This window comes from Necator americanus, chromosome I (assembly GCF_031761385.1).
Source record: "Necator americanus strain Aroian chromosome I, whole genome shotgun sequence".
NCBI lineage: Eukaryota > Metazoa > Nematoda > Chromadorea > Rhabditida > Ancylostomatidae > Necator > Necator americanus.
The window spans coordinates 35,468,447-35,481,332 of record NC_087371.1 but is presented as its reverse complement, the minus strand read 5'-3'; the positions used below and the strand labels follow the sequence as shown (position 1 = coordinate 35,481,332).

General features: G+C 38.2%; 1 protein-coding gene across 2 annotated transcripts; it reads left to right on the top strand.

The window, feature by feature from the left end:
• Nucleotides 1–11,012: 11,012 nt before the first annotated feature.
• RB195_007878 (uncharacterized protein) lies at nt 11,013–12,886 on the top strand (the record flags this gene model as incomplete). Of its 2 annotated transcripts, XM_013445084.1 has the most annotated exons (4): nt 11,013–11,169; nt 11,231–11,330; nt 12,554–12,629; nt 12,770–12,886. In XM_013445084.1, 4 exons carry the CDS (start codon nt 11,013–11,015, stop codon nt 12,884–12,886), a joined length of 450 nt encoding a protein of 149 aa, XP_013300538.1. The 2 variants fall into 2 exon arrangements, with proteins under 2 accessions (XP_013300538.1, XP_064038517.1); XM_064181751.1 differs by lacking the exons at nt 12,554–12,629; nt 12,770–12,886 and having other exon boundaries at nt 11,231–11,334.

Here is a 12,886-nt window from a genome sequence, read left to right as displayed (position 1 = left end):
ATGAGGTCTCTTTGCACGAATGCAGCTGTTTGAAGCGGAATCAATGCGAAGAACATTAATTTTTAATGTCTTGGATAAAAAACATACTTGGCACAAAGATTTCCAAACCTCCAACATTGCTTCAAATATGACAAGCAATGAAACCACCCATGCATAGGTTAGAATACACGAGAAAAAAAAATCGGATTCCTTGTTTTCAAGTTGGAAAAGGTTAGAAAATATTACAGTCCAGATGCAACAATAAATTCCCGTTTCACCACTTATGAACCATAGCATTCCAACCTTTTCTTCCTTTTTGGAAAAAAAAAATGAAATGACCGGACGTCAAAGTACCAGTCAAAGATAAAATTAAAACAGAAAATTTCTCGAAAATGCGACTGTTTGGGACCCTTCTGGTACCAATCAACATGTCGAATTTATTCAGAAGTATGTATTTTCTTTTGATGCTCGACTTTGCGGACCTACTCAAATCAGCATCCTCGAATGGTTGGTCGAATAATCATTCAATTCGATAGGAAATGCTGTACGTATGCTGTTTCCGACGCAACGGATGCTTTCAATCGCTTGAAAAATGTTCCTTACCATCGATTGGAGAGAAAAAAGCAAAAATAAAGCATTTCACCAAGACGATGCATCTCAGAGGCTCAGGAAAATTATTTGAAAAAAAAAATGTCTTAAAATCGAGAAGATTTCCCTGGAAAAGCGCAACGAAAATTAAGTATTGTTCTATTTTTGGTTGTAAAAAAAGTGTTTTATAGAAGAAGAGTGATTCAATAAAAACTAATAGTCCAAATCTAGATTTTGGGAATAAATTTGAAGTTTTTAAAAAATTTTTAGTAACTTTGCAGAGCATGCAGAACTAACGTGTGATGCTGTTTACTGACCAGTACTGTTCTTTGATAGCCTCATGGCTTATTTCTCCCACATCCGTAAAATATTTACATTCCTTCTTTCCTCTTTTTCTTATACGTATCCATTTCTCATTGCTTACTTTCTGTTCTTAACTGATTTCTTTTACTAAGTAAGTAAGTCTACTAAGTAATCCTTAATGTTGTTTTAACAAGGTCGCTTCTGGAAAAATTGTTGATTTTTTTTCTGAGATAATTTTTATGTTCTGGTACTTTATGCAACCGTAAGAACATGTTCCAGAGACGCTCTTTGTCGCACCAGTAGACAAATAAACGATACAGTCGCTAGTAGCGCCAAAAGATATGTTAGATTGACTTTTTCGAGAGAGTACAAATATCAACATCATTTATTTCCCAAGAACAGAACGATAAGAAGCGTGTATTTAGCATTTATTTCCCTGGAACGCATACTCTAAACAGTTCTGAAAGCTGCTAATTCAAAAAAAGTGAAGATAATAGATACCAAATACGAAAATATAAAAAAATTAAATAGTAGTGTAAAATAGTAAGATTAAACTGGGTTTAAAAAATTCAATTAAAAGGTTAAACGGAAAAAGGTAGTACGGCTGTCGAATTCAGTAGTATGAGCTTGGTATTTGATAAAAGTAACAAGCTTGAAGGATCGCTAAATTTCACATTTGAAAAAATATGAAAAGAATATGAAAAAATGAAATATGAATATGAAAAAAAAATTTAAAAGTGTAGCATTTTCTTAACGAATGAACCTGAATGTATTTATAACGGATGAAAATTTATGTGTCCTTTTATAAAAGAAGACAAGAACAACAGCTATATCTATGTAAAGTAGTTCTTTGATGATTTGATGAAATGTGGGAATTTTTCAAACGGTTTCACTTCACATGGCACAAGGACTCTTTCATAAGAATTTACATCCATCGCATACCAAACCAAAACGCAGCCGTCCACCGAATTTCGGCTGAGGGGACTCTGCTAAAATCCATCATCATTAAGCTCATAAAAGATTTCTAAATAACATTTCCCTCAATTTAAAGGGTTATGACTTGAGGTATACGCGGATCCATCAACTGGCAGCAAACGGCAGCCATGGGTGCGTAGCAATGCGGTGCCATGATTCTCTCCTGATTTCCAACTTTTAGCCAATTTATCAGTTAGAAGAAAGAAAAAAAAATAACATTAGCTCATCCTGAGTCTATGCGTTAACGCGCATCCCAAAACACAAGGTTTTTTTTAATTTATATGTACATATGCGAGTATATTATATGAATTCATTTATTTACAAAATCATTGCTATGCTGCAGAAATCCTACTGTAGCCATCTCAATTATTCTCCTCATTCTACTATCGAATTCGTTCAGTGAATTCCTCGCAAAAAATCACAATTTCTAGTTTCTTGGTGTTCAACATGAAATCTGCATTCAAAGTCGATTCATTGAACTTCAAATTCACTCAAATTTAAAATTTTATTCAGTATATTTTTAGTTTGTAAATTTTCCAATTCAATTCAATTATCATAGATTTATTTCTTTTTCGAGAAATTTTTCATTTTTCATTTTGCATCTTCATTTTTGTTTGTTTGCATTTAAATCTAAAATTTATAGATTTTCTCAGAGGAAAAGAAAAGTAGAATTGATGTGGAATTCGTAAAAAATTAGAGCTGGTATGGTTGCTGTTAAATAAAGACAGTAAGTAACATTGCTTCTCTGGAGAGAGGGACATAAATTCGGGCGAAATTCTAATGAGCCCTGTTCCATCTTGTTTTCTGTTTTATGGCACACTTGCAGGTGTTTTCAATAAATAAATAAATAAATAAATAAATGTATGCCAAGCACCGAAATGCAACATGCGTTTTCGTTTATGCGGTTGAAAACATTTGGCGTTAACTATGTCTGAGACCAAGATTTATGACGAAAATTGTAAGGAATTTGTAGAATTCTCTAAGAAACAAGATTCTTCTCCTATTTCTTATGAAGGGGAATTTTCAATGGTCAAAAGATTTGATTATCGCATTTTTAACACAATTTACACTGTCCCATTTTCAAAATACCATGCATTTTCTGCAAAACAACTGAAGGGTTGTTGAGCTCATACTATACCAGAAAACCCTCAAACCACTCATCCACAGCGATCCGGAAGGACTACCGGCCACCTTAGACTTGCTTAGCCTTTAGGTAGTGGAATACTACTTTGATATGAGTATACTAGAAAGAAGATCATGAGTTGATCTGAATTTTTCTTCCTAGTATACTTTTTTCAACGGTTCATTAAATTAGGGATGATTTCAAGGATTTACTATGCTAGAACGTTGATCACCTACGAAATCAAATCGTAGAAACAGCAAGATATTACAGTATGAAAAATTCTGGATAATCATAAGGCAGGCAGCAAATTCAAAAAATTATACGAAGGACGACTTTATTGACTGCACTGTCGGAGATGTTCGAGCGGCTTTGTTTAGGGAAGGTTGAAGAATTAAGGATGAAGTGTATCCGCGTGGGACCCGCGCCACCACGTTCACTTTTTCCTCAATTCAGAATCGTTTGAGGTTATGAGCGCATATCTGGCCTATACAATAATTTGCGCGAGCTGACCGCCATGTCAAGTCAGTCAGTTTTTATCCTCCCAAAGAAGCCTGACACCAATTTATTGATCCCCGGAGAAATAGAAGGCTTAGTTCGCTCTGAGACGTGTTCGCACCAACGATCGATCGTAAAGTCACAGCGGAGCCACTTACCGACTGTGCTACGCTCACCCTAGGCAATTTCAGCACCCTTAGATGAATCGGGAAAGAGAAAACTGGAAGTTTCACTGAGTAATAAGATTAGACCCCTCGCAAAAGTGATTTTGTGATCTCATAAAACTTCATAGGAATACATACCGACGAGCCTTTGCATTTGTTCGATGATTTTCTATGATTCATGGCGGTGAGATGCATTTTTGAAGTCATAAACAAGCTGAGAAACGTGAAAAAAAGCAGGGCTAAAGAGAAAAAATGTTCAATTTCATTCCCAAATATTTTTATGCATAAGGAACCATCGGGGTGATAGGATTTTGCACGACATATTTGCGCGCAGAAATGTTTTTTTTTTTCTAGGATATCATCAAGTAATACCGGAAGACAATGATGAAATGGACTAAGAGGAGTTACGTGATCAACTGAACGATGAGGGGTGAAAGACGAGCAGAGAGCGGTACCAGTGGGAAATTTTCGCATGCAAATCCTTGTTTCGAAAGCCGATTAACACTCAAAAACACAGGTAGCACACAGAAACAGCCAGGACGACGACGACGACGAATCGCCGTCGAAAACACACACATACCAGCAGCAGGATGTGATATGTGAGCACGGGGAATTTGTGGAACGTTGAACGAATACCCGTCATCTGCAGTTACGAGATCGCAATCGGTTCAATGTTAGCACACTAAGACTTGCGTTCTCGGTAAACTTTCCAGCTAAGTGCCTCCTTGTCTGACGGGGGAAGATACGCGAGCGCGCTCGCACGCGGCGAAGTGTGCCGTTTAGCTGAATTGACATAGCTGTAAAAGAAACTCGATGATTCATTCGAATTCAAATAGCTTATAGAACAGAAGCACCAGCAAGTGTAAACAATACCGTTTTGTCTCGAACAAACTGCTTCACTTGAAAGTACAAAAAAAATGACGAATAATAAAAAAAAAACAGATGGTAGCAGCACATTTAGATCGTATCGATGAGAGGTAGGCGCGACTTTCACCTTTTCGCTTCTCCAATTCATTTTAGCAGTTTTTTTTTCTGCATGAATGCAAAGTTGCGTAAGTTTGCTATGAATAAAGAATTTAGTGTAACCGAATTGTTGTTTTTTTTTTTACTTTTGATTTGAAAAGTAAAAAATCAACCCTCGAAAGGTTTCGAATCATTCCAGCTGCTACCGTAAGCCGGACACATTGTTGGAGCACGAGTCCTATTCGTGCCGGTTTTTGCATACAAGGGTCAAGCTAGCTAAAGGTAAATGCGTTATTATGAATTTGCAGCTTCACATCTTTTATTTATTTAATTTATTATCATAATAATTTCTTACTAGTTAATTTATTACGATATTCTTATACTGATTTATTTAATTAATTGTTTTTATTTTTAATTTGTTTCACGTCGCAAAACTGGTGCTCTGTTGTCGCATCCAATTCTGAGTTACACCGATAGATAGAGCTTGTATGACGATGATATTTTGTTCTTCTTCACTATTTCTTAAAGAAAAATCAATTGCGCACTACTGTTTACAAAATTCTGTTTTGTAAAAACACTTGATCTTCGAAAAAAAGCTATTCTTGTCGATTTGACACAGTAAATGTTGAGGAGATCCACACACTTGTATATTGATTCGGCTGAGAATTTGGTATTGATCGATTGATAGCCAAATTTGGCACTCATCTTTGTTAACAGATAACGTTTCGGCGTTTTCGCTTTCGTCAGAGCTTGAGTAAAATCAACGTTATCAGTGATTTATCCTCTCAAGCACCTCATCACCGTACAGAAAACATTCAGACGATAAGCATACTCAACGAACAACACATCGGTTGGTGCTTATCTCCTTTGTTGAATCTGGTAACGTAACGACCACCAAGTACCACAACTATGAGTCAGGATTCTTATAGTTAGGATTCTTATAAGGGTCCATCCCCGGTGGAACTAAAACCGCACAGATCTCGATATGGGGCTAGTTCTTTCGTGATAGCAACGCACTCATCCTTTCTGTTCATTTTTGGAATTTTGACGGTTATCAAAGCGCCTCTACTGTTCTGCGTGCTATGATCTTGGACTCGAAGGTTATTATCATAACTTCTTCCTCTATTTCGGAGGTTTGGTGACATAATCTACGGTGTGCTCCGAGTGGAGTAGAGAGTTTAGATTTTGCGTCTAGGTGCTCCTCGACCCGAATACACAGAAGGCGTCCCACTTCCCCCTAAATAAACGTCACCACACGACCTGCACGTGGTACGATACAGTACTCCTGATACCATGCAATTCCCCTGTTTGCCATGTGGGGAACCACGCGGCTGGGAGTTGTGCGGAGTCGGTCATACGTACGATTGCGGACCAGCTGACATTTGAAGTTCGCTGGAGGTATTTCCACAAACCTCGCATCGTTCTGTAGACCCGCTTAGCGTACGCAACTCCGCATGGCTTTGTTTATATCATCGGGTCTCTAACGCAGAGAGAATGGAATCTTCCTTGGCCCATCTACTATTTTGGATCTTTGGGAGGAATATCGTGTCTGTCAAGTAACAAAGTCTTCAGTCGGGTACCCACTAATCATTGCTATATTTTTTGCCGGATAACGTAAAATGTTTTTTCGTAACTACTCGATGCCACCCTTGCCGCCGTCCTGTACCGTGTGTTACCTATAACAGATTTTTTCATTTTGCTGGAATATGCTAAAAGATAGTGGATTAAGCTGTTTTTGCTAGTGAGTTAGTGGATTAAGCTGTTTTTGCTAGTGAGTTACCGATACCACTTAGTCTTTATAACCCATTCCGCAAGTAAATGTGCACATTCAAGATTCCCAACCAGTTGTCTACCTGTTACTCCTTTGTGGAGTTAATGTCCGGACACTGCTGTTTGAGAACATTGAAGCACGGGTCCAATTCTGCCTGAGTTGGGCAGACATTTACAGACTGTTACTTTGATGTTTGTGACGCATTCCATGAAGCTCTTAATCCTCTTCTATCGTTTTTTCGCTCCACACCATATCATTAGGCGAAGAGAAGCGAAGTAGTAAAAACGAATGTTCCGCGGCAAACGATGTGACACACGGCTGCTTGCAGGTCACAGAGAAAAACCACACTGCCTGCTGTTTTTTCCTTCGCAGCGCGCTGCCTTTTGCGAACACGTGCGACAAACTAAACTTTCACGGTTATGTCTCGTTGAGTGTGACTTCAACGAAAGCATTGCGTCCAAAGAAAAATTAATGGTCTTATACAATTCTAGGCGGATGTAGCGCAGTCAGTAAGAGGTTCCGCTGTGAGTGCACGATCGATCGATGGTTTGAAACCGTCCTAGTGCCGACCAAGTCTTTAAATCCTTCAGGCCCGACAAATTCGTACCACTTCAATTCAGACTTGTCTGGGAGGATAAAAATGTTGGCGTAACGGCTAGCCTTCGCAAGTCGCTGTACAGTATACCTTTACCCTTTACACTTCTTCGGATTCAAACACTTCGGAACTTAAACGAGACAAACGACGACCTACAGATATTGATGGTAGATTCCTCAAGCACAGACAACGAAATCCGAAGAATGTGAATTGTTAATTAGGCTATGCTTCTCTTGGTTAAGTTTCAGGGCAGCGGCTCAGACAGACAAGACGAGCGTTCAGAAACGAAAGCACGAGAGTTACGGATATATCCGCAAGGTAACACAGAACTATGTAGATTACATAGGATTGACAAGTTAGAAGAAGAATCTACAGACTCCTAGTCTCACGAAGAAAAAATTTCATTTCTTGTAATAATTCAAGAGAAATTCTGAAGAACTATTAAAATTTTTGTCTCTACTCACAGATAAGCTATTGCTTAAGAGCAATCAACTGAATAGTGAATTGATCTTCCTCGACATATTAGACCATCGATAATTAAGCTGATTTCTTGAAGAAAAAGAGGGAAATGATTACATACAAGCTCGGAAAATGTCTTGATTAAAGAATGACATTCATTTCTTCTCCTTCTTTTCACATTTCGATATGTCATCGACTAGTCATGCTATATAAACCAAACTATTTGTGAGGAAAATGCGGATTCGATTGGAAAGTTTCCAAATATAGCATCAACATCACATGTCCTTTTCGTTAGTCCTTTATTAGTAGGTATGAGTTACAATCGCCCGAGGTTAAGTAAAATTAAGAAATCTAATAGTGAGTGATAATTGCCGCACAAAAACTGTAAAATACCTGGCGAACTGAAGCAGTTATGCGAAGAAAGTGAATGTTCCAAATTTTGGCATCGTGTGTTCTTTCTGGAATGGTAAGTTTAGGTACAACAGAGGAACTAAAACGAACGAGTAATGGTTAAAGAGTGTAGTGTCAAGGAAGGAAAGGCTTGGTTGGCACTAGGGCGGTTCCAAACCATTGATCGATCGTGCAGTAATAGCGAAACCTCTTACTGGCTGCGCTACACCCCTTGTTCAAATGAAATAATACAATAATTCATAATAGAAACAGAAATAATATAATAAAATTTCCAAAATAAACACAATACCACCTATATTGCTTATAAACTGTTAAATAAATGAGAAAAAAAATAACTGGACAAATAAATAAATAATGATATATCTATCAATGTTTCCTATTAAAGACATCATCCCACGAATCTGAGGTGGAGTATTCGCATACGGGAAAGGAGATTATGGAGAGACGGGTGATGCTTTTAATAGGAAACATTGATAGATAAATCATTTATCATCGTCTACTTCTTTCTAATTGCCGTAAAAAAAGGCTCGGAAGATGCGGCGTGTGAGCAAGGCTGGCGCGCTCCAGTCGAACTCTTTGTGGAAAATAGTGCGCCGGAACGCTCGAAGCCGTATCTTCCGGGCCGTTTTCTACGGCAATTAGGAAGAAATGAACGAAATCACCTTTCTTTCCATAATCTACGATACCGTATACGAATACTCCACCGGACATCCGTAGCACCCCAGATTCGTGGGGATTCGAACCTCCAATCGAAGCCTTTAAATGAATAAACAAATCAATAATAAATAACTTGACTTAATTAAACAGCTCTGCCCGAATTTCCCGATCTACAGCAAGAGCTCATAGCTCGTACGTACTCAAAGCGTGTTCCTAATTACAAATAGGTCGGGATTTCCAGTCATCTGAAGAAGACATAAGCGTGGAAACGTCAGGTTGTTGCAAACTAATGCTGTGAAAAACGAAGAAATTTCGCACAAATCAAAAAAAAAAAACTCAGAGGCATAAGTCTGCCCGACAAAGCTACTTTTTACGGTGGTAAGGCGAGAAAATGAAAGCGAAAAAAGGAATGAAAATTTGAAACGAAAATGAAAATTGGTGCAAATTTCACAACAAAACAATTGCTTTGGCTTCAACTACATGTTGTTGTCATTTCGTTTCATCGCACCAGTGATATAAAAAACTGCTTTCACAGGAGTTTTGGCGAAAAAGGATTCTGATTCACCAGTTTTTACTGGTGAATCAGAATCCTTTTCGCCCTTTAAGTTCAAAACTTGCGCCAAACTTTCTCACTCTCACTGTTCTTTGCGCAAACGCATGTCCAGAACTTCAGCTATGATTGGGGAGAACTCATGGAACATCGAAATTTAAACCACGGCCAAAATTTCTACGAATGCAATTTTTAGAAAGAAAAATTTCTCAGCAAAAAAAAACTAAAAGATAAATGAAAGTAAATAATGAAGGATGAATGAAATAATGCGATAAAATGTCTTCTCAGCTTTCCATTATTATACAATGTTTAGATGTTCCTTATGAATAGAACAAGAAAATCCACTAGCCTTTCCAGGTGCTTGAGATTTTCTTGTTACCCCTCCTTTTCATGATTCATCTGAACAGACTTAGAAGGTGTTTCATGCAAGAAAACACAGAAATTGATGTTTTCAGGCTCTCGGATGAATAAAATTTCAAATAACAATTCTTAAGATTTTTTTCTTATTCCTTTTTATCTTAAAAATTCTTAAGAACAACATTGGTAACTTCTCTTAAAGGCATCACCCCACGAATCTGAGGTGGTGCAGATTTCAGGTGGAGTATTAGTATACGGGATGGGAGACTACGGAGAGACGGGTGATTCCGTCCATTTCTTGCTAATTGCCGTAAAAAACGGCCCGGAAGATGCGGCGCGGCACAAGACTGGCGCGCTCCAATCGAACCTCTTGTACAAAATGGTGCGCCAAAACGAATGAAGCCGTATCTTCCGGGCCGTTTTCTACGGCAATTAGGAAGAAATGAACGAAATCACCCCCTCTCCGTAGTCTCCCATCCTGTATGCGAATACTCCACCTGAAATCTGCACCACCTCAGATTCGTGGGGTGATGCCTTTAACGAGGAGTGAGTATCAATCATTCGACTAGCCTCACTCCTCTACTGGTGACACCAAACTTTGAAAATCTCTCAGTTCATCCACTAGAATCTTCTTGATGTCGATTCCAGGAACTTTTACTAAAGTGTCAAGCTGAAACTTGTATGTATGGCTGACCATCCTGTTGATGTCGCTCCACTCTTCTTTGAACTTTAAATTCAACTTCACTACCAAGGATGTGGACGCAGAAATGTATGAGAATCTTTCTAGACGAAAAAACGAAAAAAAAAACAGGACGCGCTCTGCCTAATTTCTTTTGGAAGCAACTACAGTATGTAGCAATAATATGAATAATAATACGCTAAATATGGTTTAAAAAAAGTGTTTGGACTGCATACAACACTTGTAACCTCAACAAAAAAAAGCTCTAGTCTCTTTTCTTATTGCAATGAAGACCTTAAAAAATTTTCATTTTATTTAACGAAGACTTTAACAAATTTTCATTTCACATCTGTTTTCGTCCCATTTGTCCCATTCATTTCTTTTGTTGATTCCGAGCGATTCTCTTTTTTTCTACCTTTATTTTTATTTATAAAGGACGTCTTCCAAGGACCTCGAAAAAAATCAGGGAGTGATGTGTTCCTGTAGCAACAAAATGCTATAGGACACACCACTCCTTGAATTTTACGTTCAAAAAGTAAGGAAGATAGCAGTCTGAGAACTTTTTGTTGTGGAAAACTTCCAGATAATCATAGACAAAACTTTCAGTGATGATCAGTTACAAACTCTGGATCAAATAACACAATTTTTTGAAGTTTCTTTTCTTTCGCCAGGAAAATTATTAGAATAGTCTAGTTGTTTAAATAATACTTCGACTAAGTTCTAAAACTAGCCCAGAGCTCACCATGGATCTAAATCAGCGTAAGCCGAACGAAAGCATTTGGTGAGTAATCTCTGCTGATTGAGATGCTTCAATTCGCGGCCGAGTTCTCCCAAGACGAAGATTTCTTGATTTCATTTGCAATTGAGCCAACTCGATGGGCGTGGTTTGTCGCTCGTCGCCTACAGTACTCCTAAACGGCTAAGCTGGTGAGTTCACTCCACAATGACCTATCCATTCGGATTCATCACCTCGAGCATCTTACCGTATCTACCATTTTATACTTATCAGCCTGTGCCGCAGAAAAAGACATCATATTTCATCAAAGATATTCTTGGTGTCGGTGACGATGTTCCGCAGCTTGACGATTTTGGAAGAAGTGGTATTTGAAGTTAAATTCATAGGATAACCAATAATGGTGTTTTCTGTAAGCACAATTTCAGTTGAGAATTCGATTACTGCAGAGAATATCAGCCGACCAATGAAAAAGAAAAAGGCAAGGACGACTTTCAGTGGACGTCAGATTTTTGAGCTGGAAAAACAGTGAGTAACTATAGTTGGAATCAAAGTTGAGGATAAAGAATCTAAAAATAAACTTTAGATCTACTGAGTAAGATAAAAAAAAATGTAAAAAGAAATTGTGAGTAAAATGAGAAAGGAACATGTAAGAAAAACGTGTCCATCACAAGCAGTTGACAACTGTGTCACTTACATATTTAAGCTAAGCTATGAAAAAGAGTACTTGATAGTTCCGCAATTTTCTAAGACAAAGAATCAATTCATCTACATTGATACGAAGATCCATTGAACTCAGTAACCTGATTTATCCGTTTATCCTTTTTTCCGATGAAATGCCACTATGCATAGGTGCGATAAGAAGGAGCCGGACCCTCCTCAGGCGAAGGGGGTCTGGCTGATTACCAATCTCCGAACTGTATAAAAGTGAAGGGGTCCCTTCGCCAACCGTCCATAAGTGAAGAGAGTCCTTTCATTAACTGTCCAAAAGTGAGGGGGAGGTCCCTTCGAAAACCGTCCAAAAGTGACGAAAGTCGAACTGTCGCATGTATGCCACCATGAGAGAACGGTGGACAAAATATTTGCAATACCTTACGAAACAAATTTGAAAAGACGACCCAAAACAACCTGGAACTCGGAGCAATTGTGTAATCGACTGCTCTCGAAGTGAAGCGGTGCAACTGGCGGTCGCGATCGAGATGGGACCCTCGCTTGCTACACGGACTGCACGGATGGCTAAGGTTTCACTTCAATCGCCACCGCACCAATTCAACCGCTGTCGCTTACGCAACGCAACGAGATTTCACTTGAACTTTTTCGCTTTGACTCAACTACAACTATAATTTCACCTATTTATTTAATTTGTTATTGTTATCTCTTGTTACCATTTATCATTTACTTATTTTCGCACACATACGCGTACACTTCCTTTCTATTCTTCCCTGCTTCAATCAAACGTGGATCGCCGATAGTCGCTTAAGCGCTTAAGCGTATGACGTACTGAATGTAAGCTTTCTGTAATGAAAATGAATGTAATGTAAGCTTTTTACAAGATTTTCGTCCAAAATCAAAACCTTTTGAACACGCTCTACTTCGCTTTTAAATGCACCGCTAAAATGGTGAACTTGTGGGAAAAAAAGATACAAATATTTAATCCTTCTTTTCTTGTAGTACTGAACCTAGTACGTTCTGTTATGATAGGAAAAATGGACTCTGAATATTTGAACAAAAACCAAATAAAATTTATTAAGATTCGAGAACAAAAAGTACCTCTCAAGTGCAGAACGCAGTGAACTCGCTAAGAATCTTCATGTGACTGAAACACAGGTAACATTATCAAACTCCCCAAACCTGGACTGGAAGTGAATGGTTAAGTCAGTCGGGGTCCTCAAACCTAAGCATTAGTCCTAGTAGTATCTAATATTATCACAGTGACAATTCATATCCACAACTATCCTTGTTTACAGGTAAAAATCTGGTTCCAAAATCGACGAACAAAGTGGAAAAAGGCGGATCAGGATCGACGGGAAAGAGTTATGCAGTTTCAAACACAAACCGATGAAAAAGAAATCAAATCTACATAA